This window comes from Lathamus discolor, chromosome 2 (genome assembly GCF_037157495.1).
Source record: "Lathamus discolor isolate bLatDis1 chromosome 2, bLatDis1.hap1, whole genome shotgun sequence".
Classification (NCBI taxonomy): domain Eukaryota; kingdom Metazoa; phylum Chordata; class Aves; order Psittaciformes; family Psittacidae; genus Lathamus; species Lathamus discolor.
In genome coordinates, this window is record NC_088885.1 from 53,327,877 (window position 1) to 53,349,500 (window position 21,624).

Below are 21,624 nucleotides of genomic sequence, written 5' to 3' on the forward strand. Positions count from 1 at the left end.
GATACATTAATTATATGACCAAATTGTTAATACAGTACTAGGCATGTTTAATTAAGGCTATTTCTGTCATGCTTGCAGCAGTTGCAGCTGTCTAAAACTTCAAATTCACAGTAGAGAGTGTGATTAGACCAAGTGGATGGGGTAGATGTTTGGTAGTTTGGCTACAACATGGCCTCTGGAGCTAAGCCTGCTTATAGTTCAGTCTCCCTCTGTTTAGAGTAACCTGCTTTTCACACTTGTTTTACTGATAGAGTATATAGTTCTTGGAGAGGCTGAGCTCAGCTGAAGCTGAGCTGCTCAGGTGCTGCTTCAGGGTCTTCTCCAGCTGGCTTGAGAGGTTGATAATGCTTGGAATAATTCTTAAAGCTTTGCTTCCTTCTTGTTCCTGCTACATTTTATAAACTTTTCTTATTCTCTGCTTCCCTGTCCTATCTCCTTTTTTAAAAAACTTTCTTTTTGCCATCTCTTTTCTCTGGTCTCTTTGAAGGGTGTGAACTCTCCCTTTTCAGTGGCGGTATTCAAGGGAAATAAAAGGTTAATACAAAACTTGGGCAAATAATGATTTGCTTCCAACAGTGCTACCAGCTGAATTTGCTTTCAGCTGCATTGTGTGCTGAAAACTGATGACTTACAATTGGCTAAAGCTGATGCGAAGCGGGAGCAGCTGTGGTATAGTTGGATGGCAGAAGCTTGCAGAAACAACTGGTTTTGTTAAAGCTGGAAAAGCATGTAATTTTCTCCCCTTCCTGTGTAAGTAGGTGCTCTGAAGGTTTTCTTGTGCTGTTGAATACCTGCTGTGAAACAACAAGATTTCAAGATCAAAGTTGTTTGCACGTATGTAAACTAACATAGTAAAAATGTTTAAATAGTTTATTTGGTAGTGCTTATGTATTAGTAAGGATTTTCTTTCTTATTCTATGGACTTAGTGCTTCTGGAAAAGTTGCTGGATTAACAGCCCTGGAGTAGTCCATTTATCCAGAGAGCAGGTGCTGCCTAGCCCTGCTTTGGCTCATCTGCCTGTCTAGATCCCTGTGAGAGGATGCTGGGGTCCATTTTGGTGTCTGTTCACCCCACCGCCGTCCTGTGGAGGTCTGAGAAGTTATGCTTTCCTGAAAGCTGTGATAATTTTATATTGCAGACTGTGGATCATTTGAAATTCAACCAAGTACAAATTAATCTCATGGCAGTGAACCTGATTTATGAGGGCACTCTCTGGGAGGGCTGGATGGCATTTGCTGTACCAAGGGGACTGTCTCAATGGCTTGTGATTCTGGAAAGAAACCAGCTGCTGCACTCTTGTCTATATTCCTACCAGCTTCTCTTTCTGCTCTGCTGCTATTGGGACCAATGTAGTTCTACCAGAGAGGATTTTCTTCTGAGAAAATGTGGTTTTATACTGTTACCTAGAGTCTTCTCATCTATGCTACCAATATTAGTGCTGCTTCCCCTGTGGCTGCAGCACATACGTCAGTGTGTTGCCGTAAATGCTGAGCGCTTCGTTGTTTCCTTAGTCTGTGCTGACTCCATAGTTTCTGGCTATTATCAGAAAAATGCTCACCTCGGTAGTAATTGCATATGGTCCACTAGACTTCATGTTCTTGCCTGCGTCATCACATGAACTTGCATTAGAACTGACTAGATCTTCCCTACAAAGAGAGGAGAAAACAAAGGGGAAGGAAGAGTGTAAGTGGCTCTTCTTATCAGCAAAAGAGAGTATTTGTTTTCACAGACTAAGCTTCTAGTGTTGAATGATATGAAGAAAGAAATAATAGAGCTGCTAAATGTTTGAGGAGGGTTGTGGGAACAAAGTATTCTCTCCAAGGAGGATATGGAAGACAAAACAAAGCAAAACCAACACAATTATGGAAAGAAAAATATGCACCTCCAAGAGGAAGCTTAACAGGGAAAATGGGCAGCAGGCAGCAAAGTTATAATGTCTACATTAAGGAAGCCAGGGCCAAGAGAGGAGGCTGGTGAAGGTCATCCTCCAAGTAACAGAGATAAGATTTGTAGGCAGCAAATGAGAAATTTAAAAGGGCAAGGGGCCTCATTTTCCTTACCTTGATCCCAAAGATTTTGCCATAGCTGTGCTGCTTGGAAGAGTTCACAGAATCATGGAATGGTTTGGGTTGAAAGGGACCTTACAGGTCGTTGAGTTCCATCCCCGCTGCCACAGGCAGGGACACCTTCAACTAGACCAGGTTGCTCAAAACCCCATCTAAGCTGGCCTTGAACTCTTCTAGTGATGGGACAGCCACAACTTCTCTTGGCAACCTGTTCCAATTCCTCATGAGATTAGATGAACAGGCTGAAATAGAGGTGGCAGAAAATCTAACCCTTGCTCTTGGTTAAGTGCCCAAGGGGATATGCATGGAAAGAGAAACTCCCAGGAAAAGCTGTGATGTGATAACTTCATGTTTCCAACAAATCTGAGAACTTCATAAGAGTCAAGCAGTCCAACCCTCCTGCAATGAGCAGGGACATCTTGAACTAGATCAGATTGCCCAGACCTACATCTAGCCTGGCCTTGAATGTCTCCAGGGATGGTGCATCCGCCACCTCTCCAGGCAACCTGTACCCTTTCTTCTTTCAGTGGGTTTCGCTGTATTTGCCATCTGAGTTTCTCATGTCCTGGACTACACAAAGCAGGGCTGCGTCAAAACAGAACAGTCGACTTGTTATTAGTAGCTTGTTTGTTTGTCCTCAGGCCTATTTATAAAAACAGCCCCAGGCAGGGAATTCTGCCAGCAGCCCAACCACTAAACAATTACAGATCTTTTCTTGGAGCAGTGCGTTCACATCTATGTAATAATTCAGCAGCAAACCATAGCCCCTCCTCACACGTGTATGAAAGTAGCCAGTTTTGTGTGCAGCGCTTTAAATTTTTATTTTATTTTAAATAAAAACACAGTCTCAGAAAGTATCCATGTTAAATTTTGTGTTTTTATATGCATTAACTTACAGGGGTCACTGTCAGTTTAGTGAAACCAGGCGCAGTAAGATACACAGAACTCAAAAGGAAGTCAAAATGGTCAAATAAATATTAACCAAAAACTATACATAGGCTGCAGACTCAGGGAATTCAGGGGACTGGTACTCACAAAGGGCCAGGTTCTTCAGCTCCCTCTGGTAAGGCTTAAGCAAAAAACCAAAATGAACCCCTTCTGCGAGAGAGAAAATTCGTTTATTTTGAAAGGTCACAGTAATATCTGGGTTTATTGGCGGTATGATACTTCAAAGATTTCAGCTCCTGACTGTGGTAGATGGTTGATTGGTTTTGCATGGTTAGTGTTGCAATGCAGATGAGATGCACTCTTTAATTTGGGCATGTAGAAAGACGGGGACCAAATGAGTCCCCTGGTGGCAAAAATATGCTGGAAGTAATAGGAGGCTTAAACATTAGGATCTGGCTTTTGGTTTTGTTCAGACTGCTGTCACAGCATAGCAAGAGGATTTTGTGAGAATAGTGTGTTAAACAACAGGCAGTAAACAAGTCTAGTAAATCTTAGGAAAAGTGGGAAATAAGATTCACAAATGAGACTTTGTGGGGGAGCCCTCTCCAATGAAGACTGAAAACTTTGTACAAGGCTGGATCACTTCTTGGTGCAAAGTACAAAAGTCATGAACCAGAACATCTCTGCTTGGAGAATACATATTTGTTAGCCAGATCAGTTGTATTTCAAGGGTTTGAAATGTTCTTTTGGAACTTGAAATATGCGTCTGTGTTTGCTAGATGTGACGCAAGGTTTTGACATTTTTGCATTTGATTTATAACTTAAGCCTTAAGGAAGACCTAGAACTTGGGATTTAAGTCCAAATCACTTAGAACTTGTTAAATCTTCAGATTTTTTTTTTACTTTTTTTTTTTTTTTACTGTTATTTTATTATTATTTTGATTTATTCTTCCTTGGAGGGAAAACAAAGCAAAACTGCCTGGCTGCCATGGAGAGTTGTGGCAGGGACAGTCTATCCCTCAGATAATTTAGGCCCCGATTATATAAATACACTCTTGAAACATCTAATCCCTCCACTGATGTCTGAAGATTTAGGCAAATGCTGAAGTAGCTTAAAAATCAGATGCTGTGCATAGGACTAGAGTTGGAAACTCAGAAACCCCATCTTCTTTTCCTGTGTACACATCTTTCTGGAAAACATGCTCTGTTAAAGGTAAGATAGAGGCAGAATCACCGCATCTCCAGTGCATGCAGCACATGTACAGCAAATTGGAGGGATTTGGAACATGGGTGGTGGAAGCCACAGCATTGTCTGCTGCTGCTCCTACCCAGCAGGCCGGTAATGTGAATGAGAAAGACTGTATTTTAGGATGCATACTCTGTCCCTGTTCACTTTTCAGATTAATGGAAAAATGCAAATTATGTCAAATTTTGGATGCCATAACTCAAAAATGAAGTCATGCAGTACTGAAAAGTATATGCATGTCTTGAACTAGAAGGTGAGGGAGTTGTAAGGAATTTGTATAGCACTTGTATAGCCTTTCTTCTTTTCACTTGTTTACTTTGTCATGTGCAAGCTAGTATATAATATCAGACTAAGTGACCTTTTCTTCCTCCTACCCCACCCCTCCTTTCCTTTTCTTCTTAAGAATTTAAAAATGAGGAGCGGAATAGAAATACAGCTCTTAGTTCCTCCTTTTTGCGCAGAGCCCTTGTTGGACTGCCCTGGTCTCCCTTCCCCTTCAGATTATTCAGCCACTCGTCTTTATATAAAGGGTTAAGACCTGATGTTGAAACCAGTCTCCTGTTTACAATCATTGCAGAACTGTAGTATGGAAATTTCCATCTGCAGCAAGATTAAAAAAAAAAAAAAAAAAGATAAAAAAAAAAGAAAATCCCTGCTGATTTTGTGAACATTTAGATCCAAATAAAGAAATAGTGGCTGAATCAAGCTTGTTAATTCTGATTAGCACATACAGTGTGTTCAGCCAAAGAGGGCTAAGCTAATAGCCCCCTGTCCTCTGAAGAAATTAGCTTGCTCTGCTACCACAGCCAGTGAAAGTTTTTCTGTCTCAGCACAGGAACCACAGTTTCATTTGCATAAGTACCTAAACTGCTCAACTCTGATAATCTTTGCATTGGGGTCTTCTGAAATGCAGTGCTTCCCCTTCTCTAGGGAGATACGCTCAAGGTAAAAAAATATTGCCTTTGTAAATTGTTGCTAGCAGTGTGTTAATTTTTCTTGTTACTTGGCTCTTCCATCTGTTTGGGCAATGACAAGTACAAGGATGTCAGTGCTTTTGCAGAGTAGCTTTCTGAGTGCAAGATATCTGTGACAGATTTAAGTCTATGATTTGATTATTTCAGAAAGGAGAAAAAGATCTGTGGATCCTACAGGCCTTTTGAAGAAACTAGACAGCTGCTTGACTTCTCCAAGAGCAAGACCAGTGCTGTCTCTATTTCACATGCTGTGTGTTACACGTTTTCAGAATCACAAGGGGTGTAATGTCACATAGAATTTGTTGGATTTTTCCTTATCAGTTCTGAGCAGGCACTAAGAAAGCGCCTATGGTCCTACACCCACAGCTGCTGGCTTGCTCCTTCCCAGACCAGCACTGTAACATAGTGTCACATAGTGTTCTTGTGGAGCACAGAAGAGTAAACTGCTTGTATTTAAAACACCAAAAACTTAAAACCTTGTATTTAAGACTCCGGTATTTTGTATCAACTGCAGAATTTAAATTATTGTTGCTGTGTTAAGTTCCTGACAATAGCAGATTACAAAAAGCAAACTTCATGACAAAATGCACAGCTGGGAAGAGATTCTTTCCCGAGTTGATGCTTCTCAGTTGTGTGCAAGTCAAGGTTTGTCGCTGGGCCAGTCCAGGGAGGAGCACTTGATATGTTTGTGAAATGATACTGCTCGTCTGTGTGCAGCTGAGAGGCAGATCCTGTTCTTGTGTGCTGTGTGCTCAGTGCTCACTTGAGCATGCTTAGACACTGACTAATGAGCTTGGCCATCCCAGCATCTTCAGGCTGCTCTAAGTGACTGGGATTTTTTTCATGTAAGCAAGATTGAGGGTGTTCCGCTTCCTCCAACCTTGTTTTTAGGAGAAGTTATAATAATCTTCTCTTGCCTTTGTAAACCCCAACCCAAAGCTCTGCATAGCAATAATAATCAAGGATTATAATTCAACACTATAGTGAATTGTATTTGTAGAGGCTTTTACAAGCATTACGCGGTTAACTGTCGCAACACTTTTGCTGTACACAGGCATTACAACTGGTTTGTAGCTGCAGAAACCCCTTGCTGAAGTGCAGAGTTGTATTGAAAGTACAAGTGAAACAAATGGTGGCATTGGGATGGATTCCAGCAGTGCCTTTTGCCAGAATAAGGCAGAATGCTTGGGTTTACCTGGCAATGGAGAATACGTGATAGCACATAACCTCTGTACTTGCTGGGAAGAGGAAGCATCCCCAGACAGCATCTGAGGGGCTGTACCATGCATGTTTTTGACTCTGCCTTGACAGCTGCATATGATCTCTGGTTGAATAGCACAGAACGTGGTGGGCTTTCCCTGTTGCTGTGTTGGTTACATGTAGAGGTGTTGGCCTTGTGCTCACCAGCCCACTGCTACAGAGCACACTGGAACAGTCAAGCAGGATTTGTCCAGGAGAATGAGGAAATAGTGTAAGAATCAGGATCAGAATTTGTTTTTAATCTGATTGCCTTTGGGTTGCCAGAATTCACATGAAACATTGTCTGTGGCACAAGGAACTCTTAAGTGATTGCTTGTAGGCTGTTTTAATTGGCCATGGAGTTGTTCCCCTTGTACCCTCCTTGTGGTAGAGGAGGGTGAACATTAAAAAGGTGAATATAGATATGCAGATGGAATACTGATGTCATTAGTATTTCTACCTCAGTGCTTACCTGGGACTCACAGGCACTGCCCTGGTCTCAGTGTGCTTTTGTAAAGCTACTGTGCCTGGAGAGCACCCTAGTGCTATTATTGAAGATGGAGCATGGTCTCTCCAGCTTCACCAGTGGTGGGAAAGGCAGTGAAATGGGAGCAAGGCTTCTGTGCTCTTAGCTACTCCTAAGCTACTCCTAGCTTGAAAACAAAATAATGGAAAAATCTGTTTCACAGCTTTATTTCCATTTCCAGTTCCATTGTTTTTGCTTGCACACACAGTCTTCCTAATTTGTATAGAAACATCTACAGTGGAAGAGAAAATATCTTAAAAATGAGACAATACTCATACACCCCTCTGGGGGAGATCACACAGTTTTCCAGGCTTTATTGTTGAGAGATGCGCTTGTAAGATACATCTGGGTCTGCATGCATGGGCTTGTGTGGTAAAACATGGGCACTTCAGATTAACGGTGAAATCCTGGCAGGGGTCAAGCCAGTGGGATTTTAGCCAGTGGTTTTAATCAGAGCCAGAATTTCACCCCAGGTCTATAATCTTGTGTAATCTCTCTTTGAAGTCATGTGGATTTTTAACCAATGCCTTATATAATACCAAAACAATTCACCACCCACCCGATACTGTCCGTTCTCCTGCGTAACCAAAACTAATGTTCCACATGTGTTTTTCAAAAACTAAAATGGTACTGAATTATTTTTTGCCCTTTTCTGGAAGATGGGGTATTTGTAGAGTCAATTTGATGGTGTGGGTATATTTTTCTTTTAAACCCCAAGCCTGACCTCATAGCTAACCATGCTTTAAGCCTGAGGTTGGGATAAAGACTTATGCAGATCTCTTCCAGCCTGAACTTGTGGTCCTGTTTTAGATCTTAGAGAACTGCCTTTTAGACTCATCTGCTGGTTAAAAGTCTGATAGGCTGCTGAAAACGCAGTTTGTCTCCTAAAAATGAATATAATTATTAACGACAGTTGCATAAGAATTTCTGAGTTCAGGTGCATATTTGAGGCCTTGTGGCCAGGCAGTGGCACTACTGAGGAAATTCCATTTTCAGCTTACGTGGCCCCAGAATTTTACTCTGTCATCAATCCAATATTAGGGAATTTTAAGACTCTACTGTAGGTGTGTTTTGAGCCTTAGGAGCAAAAGAGAAGGTGAGATGGAATCACCTTCAGTACTATAGTCAAATGATTCCATGTCAGAGTGAATTAGAGGAGTATCACACAAAAACTTGGAGGCCAGAGCTCCTGTGCTGTATTGAAAGTGCTTGTTTCTTTCAGATCACCAAATATACGAACCTTGTTTTCAAAACAAGACTGTCTAAAGCCCCATGCAACCTGGTGGGAGTTCACTGTTGACCCTGCTTTCAGCAGGAGGTGGGTCTAAAGACCTGGAAATCCCTTCAACTTTGAACTGGTTTATGACTTTGAATCATGCACAATCTCCTTGAATAAGCATTAGCAGGTCCTTGTTAAAAACTGACTATAAGTTATCAGGTGATAATACATCAGATAATCTTTCTAGTGCAGATTGTTTTTAACTGCTGTACGCATGGAGCATTGGAAGCTGGATTTTTGCTTTACATTTAAATTACTCATCAGTTATTCTACCCATAATTAATGTTTTTGAGGCTTCAGTGCCAGTTACCTTTGGAATTGGAGATCACTGGTGGAAGGGATACAACAGGTCAAACACAGGTGCTTGAGATTAATGAAGAAATGGCTGTATAACATTCCTTGGCCTCTGCAGAAATCAACCCATGTGGGAAGAAAAGCCTTTGAGGGATTTACAAATCTCTCTTTCTTGGTGCTTGCATTAATGTAAAATCCTGGTTCTTCTTGGTGCTAGGCTCTATAGAGACTTACAATGAAAGAAATATTTTGCTCTAAGGAGTTTATATTATGTACGGTCAAAGCTGAGGACAGGCTTCAACAGAAACCTAAGCAGGTAAATTACTTGCTGAAAGTCAGAAAATATGTCAGTAACAGACAGGATTCTTAATTCCATGTGCTGTTGACCTCATGATGAAATCTTCTGGTGTTTAGGAATTGCAATCTACACGTGGGAAGATTTTATACTCCTCAATAGCAACATCTTAATTCAGGAGTACAATTGCTGTTGACCTGTAAATCAAAATACACATTTTGATTTACAAACAGTTAAGGAAATCTTTCTGGCTATATTAATTCACCTGTGTTGTCAGTTTAATGACTTACCTTTTTCAGCCTTAGTTATACATTGCATAGAATTTTGCGTTTTGTTAAAAATAATCAGCTGGCAGTTCCTGTTCCTTTGTGGCTTCTTCATTTGCATGATTTTTATCTTAATAATTTTTTTTACCTTTCATTTCCTTTCCATTTTTCCCATCTTTAAAGAAAAATGTGTGCCCTTACAGATCAGTCAGGTTTGAATGAAGTTGCAAGTATCTGACTCAAGCTTAATTTGCTACAGAACACATTTTTTTAAAGCTATGAGTTTGGTTAAGGGTTAACTTTATATTACTTAGAGTTGAATGTTCCAGCCTGGGAATTATTTCAAGTGGCAGATTAAGAGGTTTATGAAGAGGTTTGTCTAAAGTATGTAGGATTTGCAATAGCAGGTGAAATAATTTGCCAGCTAAATCTGGTAACCTGCCTCCAGCAGTTGTCAGTCTCTAATGCTGTGGTCAAAATTTGCTTTTTTTCTCAGCCTCCCTTGTACAATCAGGTTACTTGTATAATGCATCATAGGACAGCTTGGATACCAGCTCTATATCCTCCATTTGTCTGACATGTCAACACACCAGGCCTTCCTTGTCATCAGCCCGAGGTATGGAAAGATGGACATATGTAACAGTATGATCTCTTTGTCTAGTTCCTGAATTCCATGTGAACAGGAAGGTTTGGGGTTTTCTTCTCCCATCCCTCTTTTATTTTGTGCTTCCAGAGAGAGTGCAGGCTGTAATCAGTCATGTGGCTTTCTTTCTGCATGATGACTGTCAGCACTTGAAGCAAAACCTTAAATTGCCAAGCACTGCTGTAAACTGGACAGGTTGCTGCATGGCTGGTTGGGCATTGTACCATGCCCATGTCTCTCCAGCTAAAAGCAAAGAGAATAAAGAGCTGTGTTGAAATGGAAGCTTTACATTTTTGGCTGCTTTAAATTCACTTTTTGAGCTTTTGCACTAATAATAGAACGCTTTTAAAGATAGTGTTTACTGCTTTGACACTAATCAGGCCAGTGTTTCTGTACCTTGAAACTCCAAAACTTGCTCAATTATTAAATGTCATACCATGTCAGGGTCATATTTCACCCTTGCTTGCCCTCTCAGCACCTATTTATTGTATAAATATTACCACAGTAAGACCACTCAGTGGAACAGGGCTTTCATCAGTGTTTCTGCTTTCATCAGTGTTACCCAGGCAGCACATGAAGCAAAATCGCTAAGCAGCGAAGCAAACAAGGACAATAGTGTGACTTGGTGTAACAGTAAACTGACAACCAGTTCACCTCTCCCAACTCCAGCCTCCACCTTCTCATGGGTAATGGAGCTGGTTGCAGAAGGGTGCATTGTCTGAGGAACATTAATGAGTGAGGGCACTTTTTGCTCTTGAATCTGTGATTGACTTTGTGGGCAGTCTTTGTGCTGCATTCTCACTACCGGTGAAATGGGAAGTGTGTGTGTGTTTTGCAAGAATGCCGAGATGTAGCTGAAGTGTTTGGTGGACAGCTTGGGTGGGATTTTAGCCTGATTGGAGCATTTTGCAATGTAAACATAGAGTAAAAAAAAAGTACCTGATGAGAAAGTATACTTGATCTGTTTGTACTTTTTCTGGATCTCTTTCCTAAAAGTGATCCCTGGGTTTTGCTGAAGGGAAGGTGCAGTTTCTGCAAAAATAAAGTCATGTTTCTGGTGCCAAAGAAGAGGTGATTACGCAGACCAGAGAACCTGAGAGACGAAAAGGTTGCCACCTACAGGACCTTGCTCATTCACTCTGGGAGCAGAGGACTGGCTAAAACCCACTGTCCGCCAATCTCGGTTAAAGTTCTGGGTGCACGGGGAAAATGTAGTTGATGTTGAAAGAGCAAACAAGAATTGGAATCTACGTACTTGTTCATGTGTGTCAGGGGTTATTTTCTATTCAAATTACTAACTTTGTTGAAAGCTGTAGACTTTGCATGGAGTTCTGTTTTTGGAAAATTGTTCTCTAGCATGAATAGCTTGAAAAAGCTATTCATAAGCACTGAAAAAGGGAAAAAATGATTGTAAATGTTGTGACTGTGAGAATATATTGAAGACTATAGTATGGGAAAGAGTTATTAGAGCCACTTAAGACCAGGACTATCCAAATACATATTTTTCTTTCAGTTTGTGATATGTGGTGAAGGCTGGTCTAATGTTATGAAAACTCTAATTCCTCCTGTACATTGTCAGAGAGCTCATAATTATATTGTCTGTTGTGGGAAAAAGCAATTGAAACTAGAACAGATTCAGCCGTTATGAAATCAAAGCCAAGGTCTTAAGCCCCATCTCTGTGACATACCTGGAAGCACTGGCTTCCCATTCTGGACCTTTGGAGAGGACTCAGTCCAGTCTCGCACTAAAGCAGGATAGGTGTAGCTAGATTGGATAGAGGTCATTGAGGGCCAATAGGTCACACAGAGCCAGAGGGACTGACAAAAAGAGGGAACACATGCTTAAGCAACACATGGTGCTCCTACAATCAACTCTCTCATCCTGGTCCTGCATACAGACAGATGTACAGGTTGAAGAACTGCCTCTACTGAATCCAGATGAGAGGATGGGATGATGCTACGTCTCCCTCATCCAAGACCACCATTTCCATGAAAGTGGAGTGTGTAGGATGTTACAAAACCCAGATACAGCCTCCCAGGCTAACAAAACCGGGCCACCTCTAGCTAAGCTTGTTTTGGTAGAAGTTCTTACTAGTAGGGTATGCCATCTTCCAAAGCAGTGGGTTCTGCATCACCATTTGGTACTGTGTTAAACTTTGTCATCATCTTGACAAGAAATAATCCCTAGTGTGCAACCTAATTCTAATTTCCTGCAGATTCAGTTGATTTATTTTTGTTCTTGTCTTAGTGACCAAGGAGACTTTTTGACCATTTATGTGTTGTTTCTTTTCTTCTCTTTCCTAGTCTTGAAACCGTTATCAACATACAGTCCATATTTACTTTATTTGATAATCCTCCTCTTGTTCTCTGGATTGTTCCATTTTGGGGCACTGTGTTTTGAAGAATCTCTGGACAAATAAGGTAGAGAAGGGAACTCACAAGAGTCACATGAAGTGGAAAAATTGGACATTTGTCCTGGCTTGCCACAGTTTTGTGTCACTGACTCATCCTCAAGCAGTTATCCCTTTTAGCAGCCCGGCTAATGGCCAGCTGTTCCCTGCTTCACATTTAGGCATTTCCTTCCTCCTTTCTCTAGCACTTTTTAGTTTATGGTGTTTTATTTCACAAATGAGGATCATTTCTCAGTTTGAGAGATCGTACTGGTTACTCTTTCTATCCCTAAGAAAGCTCATGCAGTCAAAATGAAATTATTTCATAATTATTATGAAGTAATCGTCTCTAATCTGTTATCCAGGTAATAAATAAAAGCACTGCCTACAACCAGGCCAACAGTAATGTTGTGCTGAAGTCTTCCAACTTCAGTGGCAAGCCATTGCTACTTACTAGTTCCCTTTTTGAGGGCCTTTTGAGAGTGGGCACTCTCACAGTGATTTTAGCTGCACATTATTTCTCTAATTTGGTTATGAGAATGTCCTATGTTGAAATGCAAGAAGCTTACCAGAATTCAAAGCATATAGTATCTGCTGTCTTCTTGACTCAAAAGCTGTTTACTGCTTCACTTTAATTTAAATTAGGTTTTGATTTATTCTTAGCCTACCCATGTAAGTTATTTACCTTGATCTCATCTGAGTAGCTGCAGTAATTCACTGATCCCCCAGATTATAGAATAGGGTTGTGCTACTGCTCTGTAATTCCTTCACTTGGATGATAGAAAGTACCAGAAAGAAAAAAGATCTCCAATGCAGTCAGATTATATATATATATATAAAATACATATTTTTGACTGATTTTATTTACTGCCTGTGTACAGGTTGAGGAAAAAAAAAAAAGAGTTAAAGATTTCCTCTGCAGACCTAGTTTGTCACATAAGTTACTTGAGTGGGTAGAAAATACTTCTCGTGCCGGTGGATAGCAGAGTGTTATTTCCTTTGGCAATAGAAATATTTGAAAATAGAAATATTTGAGAAGCTTCTATACACATTTTTTTTCCTCTGTCTGTGCTTAAAAATGACTGAGCTTTGTGTTATTGCCAGTCTAAGACTCTTCTATCATGTAACACATAGTACATCTCCAGTAATATTCCCTGATTTATGTCTGCTCCGACGCCTTACAGCATCTGTGTGCAAACCATGTTTTCTTGACTAGCTTTGCTTTTTAGTTCTTGCACTAATATGCTTTGCCATTTATAAGCTTTCACTGTGTCCAGGTAAGCAGAATATAAGGGTCTTGGGAAAATAGCCTTGTCATCTGATTTGTGACCTGGAGTGTCTGGGATGTGGAAGCAAACCTGGAGAGGGGCTCTGGTGAGCAGTGAGGAGGCAAAGTGGGGTTTGTGGAGCCAAAATGTCACTGTGTAGTCCTTCCGTGGGCTGATTTTAGTTATTTTGGGTTAAAAAAAAAGCCCCAAACACAATGCTTGGCTGTTAGCTTGAGCACTAGTTTAGCTGTATATGTTTGCGTATGTGAGATAGGAATGGCTGAACTATCCTGCCTCTGAAAGTGTAGCCCTGCTTGAGAAGAAAATTGCCGTTTCCAAAATCTCCTGGTATGTTTTTGCCACGTTGAACAAAGAAATAAGGAAGATGTGTACATCTTCATCCCTCTGGGCAGTTCTCAGCCTTCACTGAATTATGAGCTTTTCTTACTGTTTTGTTTGAAGTCCTTAATTCCGTAACAGTACCTAATCCTCACCTTCCCAATTATCCAGGTGTGACCATTTTTACTCACAGAGGCAGCCCTGTTAGCAGTGCCAAACTTGGAAAATTTGCATTTCTCTAAGAAAAATCACTGCAGAAAGAAGAACACAAGTAAAGTGTTGCTGGGAAAGCAGCATCAGTGTAGGCAGTAAGGAAGTCATTGAAGTGGAACAATGAGGTAAACCCGACGTTGATTGGATTTAAAACTCTAATCGCTTTCCCTTGCACATGAGTCTCATATTTGTTGTTAACTTTAATGAGACTTATGTGCCAAGCCTGCAAGGAGAATCGGTCCCTAATTCATCTCACTGCTGAACTGTTCCACTAGAAAGTATTCCCATGTCTTTCTGTTGAAATTTTGGTTGACAGTATTGACACAGGCATAGACTTTGATATGAGGAATGTACCTCAGATCTGGTAGCTGTGGTGAGAAACAACGCCTGGGTAGATCGAGACATGTGCCGACTAGCGTGCGACAAAAGCTCCTTAGCTCCTGCACTCTCCTACACTGACCGGGTAAATGATTTTCTCTGTTTTTCTTTCCTCAGTTTCTAAAAAGAGGGATAATTTGTCTTTGTCTCCTTGATAGAGCTATCATGAGTCTGTTTGTAGAACTCCTTGGCAACTCAAGTTTTATTTGGCTGTTATTGTGAACTTCACTCCTAATCAGCATTACTCTGAACTTTGATGTTAACTTTGGCCTACAGATATCTTATGTGATTCCAAAAAAGTGAATAGCAGGTGAGCAGCTTCACCAAATTTTAACAGTGGCTTAATGAGTACACTTACAGTAATGATCTTATAAACCCAGAATAATTGAACAACAACCCACAAATCAGTCACAGACTGCAAAATCTTAATTTGTGGCCACTTTCTGCCATCATCTTCATAAGATTTTTAATTTATTGCTCTTCTTTTTCATGTTAATTTGACTTCTGCTCTGCAAAAGCTACTTCAGCCTGCTGGCAGCTCAGGAATGGAAGCAGACCTGTTGCTCCTTGGCAGCAGGTGAATGCCTTGTTGCTTGAAGAGCCGTCCAGATTCACGTTTCCCTGGCAGCCAGCAGTTCAGCCAGACCTCTTTGCTGCAGAGCTTTTCTGGGGGAAATTCCTAACTTATTTTCAAACTTCTGAATAGCGTTTTGGCTTCAGAATTTCTTTCTGCTCCCAGCACCCTGGGGCTTTGCCTGCTAGGCTGCCTTGCCTCCATAATTTAGACTTTTTTTGGTTTGAGGGTGGCATTATTTAGGAGCTGCTCAAATTCCTTAGAACCATGTAGGACATGCAACAAAGAGATCAAAATAACCATTTTAAGGTGTCGAAGTACTTGAGGAAAGTAGAATGTTTTTCCTGGAGTCATTCTTAGTTGCTATAATGGATTTAAATATTCCTTTATTTTTATGTCACATGTATTTGTGGTCAAAATATTAATAGAATTCAGTAGCGAAACATGACTTGTGGAAATTGCTGTTGTTGGCAATATAATGCAGGTTCTGGGCTGTTAGCATTAATATATGATATTTGTTAACAAACAGTACTTGAGAGTCATCAGTCATTTTGAGGTCTGCTGTGGGTCGTTTTGGGCTGCTTTGGCTCTTTCACTAGCAAAGCCTAACAGCCTTATTATTTTGGATAACATTAAACTGCGTTCTCTAAACTATCCCTGCACTCTTTCAACTGCAACTACAATTACTGTGAGTTGAGTGGGTGATAGCTTTTTGGCATAAAAAAAAAAAGATCTTATTTTTCACTAATTACAGTACTCTGATATCTCCTACATGAAACATGTTGAATTACAGCTGGATCGTAAATCATGGTTTCCTTTTCCTGTGCTCTTGCTATATTCCTACTTAGAAAAATAAAACTAATTCTAGATTATCATGTCCTTTTGTAGATCTTACAAGAAACGTTTTTAATCAATAGTATAAATCTCAGTTGTTTAACCTCTGGCCAGAAATGATGCCTATAAGCCATTATGTGGTGCCTGAAATGTTTCTCTCAGCTTGAATTGTTTTGTGGAGTTGGATGATAAGGTTGGGGCTTTGCTTTGTTTTTCTCATATACAGTTGTACTGGGGTGTTTGGCTTAAACAGCCATAAAGAGGTAGGGAAATTCTAAGAGAATTTCTGTAATAGCTATTGGCATGTACATATTGAAACAAATTACACATGTAGTCATTTCTGAATGGTTTTGCTCTATTGGCTTACATCAGAGTAAATGGTGATGGGGATATGTGTTTGTGAGGACCAGTTCAACTGGTTGGGTTAGTTTTTCATCAGGATACAGAAGGAACCCCTAGAATCACTGGGAGATGTCCTAGAGCTACTTTAGTACTCCCTGGAGACCCCAAGAAGATTCCAAAGGCAGGAGCACCTGGGATGCCACCCACAAAGCCTGACATATGGCCACCACGGGAACTATGTAGGGTTTTATTGTGCAGTTGGAAGGCACTAACTGGAGGTGAGTCAAGCTTAAGTAACTGGTGACTCCCTGAGCTTTTGTTGGGCCGGTTGGATGTGCAGATTTTGGGCATTCCTTTCATCTTTTCTGTAGGTTGGTCTAAGACATGGACTGGGGACATGTGCTTGTTTGGGAATGCCTCTATGTGGGCTCCCACTGGTATGTTGGGCCAGGCCGCAGTTATCTGCAAAGCTTTACCTTTGATAGACCTGTATCTGGGGAGTAGCACCAATTCATTTGATCCTGTTCTCTCCTCACATCCCTCTAGAAGCAGATGTGTGAGTTTGAGGTTTTAGCAGAGGTGATGATGGGAGAGCCTGAGATTAAACAGGATAATCCTAACTTTCAGCCCCTGAAGGGCAAAACGCAAGATTTATTTCCTTGGCTTGACCTACACTGGAAAAAAGCTGAGCCTGAGAAAAGATGTAACCATGCTGGAATGTGTGCATTTTAGGATATGTTTGGAATAAATTGTATCCTATATGTGAAAATGGAGTGTGAGGCACTCCCCAAGAGATGGTGAACTAGTAACTAATGAGGATGAAAGTTAAAGACTTTATATTTCGCATATGTGTTAGTTGGCAGACCAAAATGATGAAAAGAAAGGACAGAAATAAGAGGGAGCAAAAGAAATTATAATGAGAAATGTGGGCAAATGTGTTATTGCCAAATTTAGCCAGCTGAGTTGATAACAGCTAATAGGTTAGCTAAATAAAGTACAGGAGTCCCTACAGTCCCTACATGATTGGTGCTCATCCTGTGAGCATGATGTGTCTGGTCATGTGAAGAAGCACACAGACATGTGCCACTTAGTGTGATGGTGCTGCCTATATATTGATCAGTTGGCACGAGAGGAACTGGAACAGACTGCCCTTTAGTAGCTCTCTGAAGATCCACATGGTCCATCCCTGCTGAAATGATACAGTGTCCTCTTGAAGAGGGAAAATTTAAGCTTCTGTTCATTTTCACAATTCTCATAGGCTCTTTGGTATTTGTTTTTTTTCTGAAATAAACTGGTGAACAATAAATCATCTGCACCTTTTTTGTTTCAGCTGACAGTTGATTTCCTTCCTCTTTCTCTTTGAAGAGCTGAACTTTTCTGTTGTAGTTGTTTGTTGAACTGTTGGCCCAAGGTCTATTAGAGTTCTGAAACCTTTGCAGCTCTGTGGTTACAGAACATATTATAAGACCTCAGGAACTGCGAACTCAAGCCAGAAAGTAAACAGCTGTAACAGCAGTACAAAGAGCAGGTTTTCTTTATTCCTTTGAACACAGATTTGTGGTTGCCAAATATCCACATCAGTTTTGGGGCCTGAGTTGCTTGATCTTATGTTTGAAATTTCAAACAAAAATTGTTTGTGGTTAACAGTGCAAAAGATGTTTCCAGTTGTTCTTTTCGCTATCCTTTTTGCAGTGCTTTGAGCTTCCTCTTTGGTCTTCGCAAGTTCCATAAAGAAGTTTCAGCGAGTTTGAATTCCTCAAGCACAGAGAAACAGGAGGCAGAGAAATCAATCTAGACTGGCCTTGCTCTCAGTGGCGATCTTGCCTTGCTGTTGGGTCTTGGAAACAATTTGACCATCTTTGTCTTTAGTGATTGAGAAAACCAGCTCTGGAATTGCTATAGTTGGCAGAGGTACCTGTCAGTAGAGAACATGCTATATGCATGGTACTGTTTTATCGGCTACTACAAATCAAAGCGGATTTGAATGAATTTCATTAGATATTTCTGACTGTCCCAGTTCAAATTAATATATAAGTATTTTATATAAGCCTGCATAAGAAGCCTTGAAAGAATGTTGGTAAGGTTACAAGGTCAGCACCTCGAAAGTTAGGAAATGTTTGGATACAAGTAGCTTGTCCAACTTAAATTGCTTTCTTTTCTTCAGATGCGTATGTCCTTGTATAAGCCTGTAATATACCATCGGCGTTATGGTAAGGTATGCTGCCAGGCCTTCAACTTCCTTGTTGGCACATATACTGACATTGGAGAGGATATATTAATCACAAAGAAGATTAAAGTATTTTAATCAAAAAGGATGCCAGACAAATTGATGAAGTGTTCTCCTATAGAACGCAGGTCTCGTACAGGTGCTATGGCATATGTCAGCCCTGTGTCTTCTCCTGCCTCATATGGCAATAAGGATCTCTGTTTAGGCACCTGCGTGCCACCCTTCATACCCATTTACTATCCTGTAAGTTTAAACAGTAGGTCATATGTAGACAGTTGTGGTGGGACACCTAAGGTTAGGTGTCTTGATCTTAGTTGACTCCTGTCCATAATGTCAGATGGCCCTGTATCTTCAGGACTAATCAATTCTGTTAATTTTTTTGGAGGTGGGCACTAGTGGGCAAACTCTTCTGCCCATTCCCAACAAAGCTGTCTCACTGCCATCCTATGCCTTCAGCCACTCTTCACTCATGACTACTTCTTAATCCCAGTTTCCATTCTGTGGATATCTGAAATCAATTTCAGTCCTCTTTCCCAGCAAGTATTAGATTCTGTCCTCTACCTCTCAATCACTTGCTCCTTTTGTGATATTTTTAGGTACTGTAGCTGCTTACTAGCTAGTCTTGCCAAATTCTCTCCCATAGTCCTTCTCTTTTTCTTTTGAGGATATCAGTTGTTCAGTCCCACTGCTGACAGTGCTTGTCCAGTATTTCTGTATAAAGTAGCTTTATTTAGATGCATTTTTGTAAGGAGGACAGAAATGTTTGCCCAATGCAGTCTCCCCTGCCAAATCATAGAATCATAGAATCATAGAATAGTTAGGGTTGGAAATGACCTCAAGATCATCTAATTCCAACCCCCCCCCGCCATGGGCAGGGACACCTCACACTAAACCATGCCACCCAAGGCTTCGTCCAGCCTGGCCTTGAACACTGCCAGGGATTGAGCACTCACAACCTCCCTGGGCAACTCATTCCGGTGCCTCACCACCCTAACAAAATCAAAACTCTTTAACATGAATCATGGAGGAGCTAGAAATCTCCTGATAAAATTCACCAGAAAATTGTTTCCTATACAGAAATGATGTATTTTCTGTTGCGTTTTTTAGAAGTGGCTTAAATATTTTGGCTGAAGTTTTTCCAGATCGTTCCTGTTTGGGGCAGATGCAGCTCTGGAAAATTTCTGTCCTTTTACATTACAGTTTGGCAAGGCTTAAAGGCAACTTAAAACAAGTTGTTAAAATAGGAATTGCCAAATAGTAGATTCAAATGCAGTCCGTGTTTCGAGCTGAAGCCATAGATCAAGTTTATGGCTTTACAACTAGTTTTGTAAGGCACTAGAGCTGCTGACTTGCTGTGCAGCTTTCTGAGTAGCTGACACAGAACTGCTGCCTAGTGTTTTTTATAAACTGAAGAAGTTTAGTAGTGGGGTAAGACTGCTATGGCCTGCTTGGTGTTGTCCTGTTATCTCATCTCCTTGATGATAAGAACTTAATTTGGCCTGAGAGCTCAGTTTAAGCAGCTGAATGCTTGCAGTTACATCTGGAGGAATAAGCTGCTCTGGTGGTTGCTTAGAACAACAAATTGAGTGTCTTAAAAAGATCCGTGTGCAATGGCTTTCATTGCAGTGAGTGTATTGTTGTGGGTTTGTATGTGTGTGTAAGAGATGAAACCTTGGAGATATATCCCTGAAGTGCTGTGCTTGCTTTTTATTCAATGTGAATGACCCTGTTCTTTCTAAGAGGTGCTCATCTGTTAGCACTAGTGCTGGCCATCCCCAAAAATTTCATACTAGAAGGATTTACAGGACGCTTATTATGCCCTATTCATAGAGATGCACCAAAAGCCACCTCTGTAATGTGCTACAGGAAAAGAGCTGGAGTAATCAAGGGTGCTATCAGCTTTTTACTTTGAAATTTACTTTCATGTCAGGAAGAATTTGTTAGATAAATTTCCCAGGTGGCCCTGGGAAAGGGGCCACACATAAAAAGATGAAAAAGAAGCAAACAAGGCACTTTCACATCAGGGCAGGAAGGAAGGAAGAAGAGGAAATCCCTCCTGTCCCAAACCCCTCCTTTCGTTTTAGCCTTGAGTGTGTGAATCACCTCTTCTTCTCTGTGATCCAATATTCATTCCATGCAGGAGCATAACATTTGTCCTTTCAGTCTTTGAACATCAAACTGTAGCACTAAACCAGATAAACCTATTTATTTTTGTAAAATTGAAGTGATAGATGGATTCAGGAAGAAGGTTAGCTGTGTAAAAAATCAGTGGATGTTACTGGTGTTCACTTTTCCCTGGAAGGCTCTCAGTTACTTATGTGGGCAAGCTGTAACTTGGAAGACCACAACTAAAATTTTCACAAGCAGATTAAGTAAAGACTGAGAGATCTGAGGGAATACTGGCTGGGCTGGCTTTCAGCTGGGATTTAGCCTACAGCCTGACACAATACCTGAGTCATCACTGACTGGAGTAGGTGTTGGATGTTTACTTGGCCCCGGGGAAGGAAATTCCACCTTGGAAATGCACTAATATCTTTGTGGTGGTAAAAAAAATAACAGACATCAGTGATCCATGGACTAGGTGACCATATAGCACCGTACAGCACTCCTGTCAATGTTAGAAGTTGCCCTGGATCACCCTTTGGACAGGACGCCTGTTAGCAACAAATTTGCATAGGAGAAAGGGGAATAATAATAGTTATTATTGCCTAAAAATAACTACAGTATTATGCTTCGTATTACATTGAAATATAGTCCCAGTGAGTGGTCACTTCCTTGCATGACCTTGAAATCTAGCTTTTGAAATGGTGTTTTCCGGACAGTTATAGGGGTTAAATTTTCGTCCCGCAGTTCCTTTCTGCTTCTCCCTTCCCTGAGAAAATAAACCAAAATAGCCCTGTATCTGCTGATACAGAGATGTTGCCACTGTATTAGACTGTCTACTGGTACAGATGCTTGAGATGTTGTCACTGTATTACACAAAAATGTGACTTCACAGTCTAGCTTCCAAAAGCAATGAAAGATTATGTTGCAAAGTTCAAGTCAGAAATATTTCTCTTATTCTCTTCCCAGAAATAGTATCTGCTGATTAATTTTTAGTAGAAATGTAGTAGTCCTAAGAGAGGTAATCAGGCTCTAACACTAAAGAATTAATTCTGTAGAGAAAAACCATTGGTAAAAAAAGCTTTAGCTGAGGTGGAAGAGAGTTTATGACACATGGCTGTGTTCTGTCAGAGTTTCAGCAGGAGAAACTCCTGCAACTCACTCAACACGCGTATTTCAGGAGCGTTAGAGTGGAAGGCTGAGCGACTGGGAAATTTGTTTTTAAAAGCTGCTTTGCAG

At 40.7% G+C, this 21,624-nt stretch overlaps 1 protein-coding gene across 6 annotated transcripts in view; it reads left to right on the forward strand.

Moving 5' to 3' along the window:
- Window positions 1-21,624, forward strand: part of PRKAG2 (protein kinase AMP-activated non-catalytic subunit gamma 2) — a 223,743-nt gene that overhangs the window by 21,354 nt on the left and 180,765 nt on the right. The window contains exon 1 of one of the 6 annotated variants that reach the window (XM_065666842.1): window positions 732-750. The exons of 3 other annotated variants lie outside the window; for them this stretch is intronic. Coding sequence is in view for 1 of the 3 variants with exons in the window: in XM_065666841.1 (XP_065522913.1) it covers window positions 14,331-14,390 (60 nt within the window). In the remaining 2 variants the exon portion in view is untranslated. 2 more of the 6 variants (XM_065666843.1, XM_065666841.1) reach the window with 2 other exon arrangements.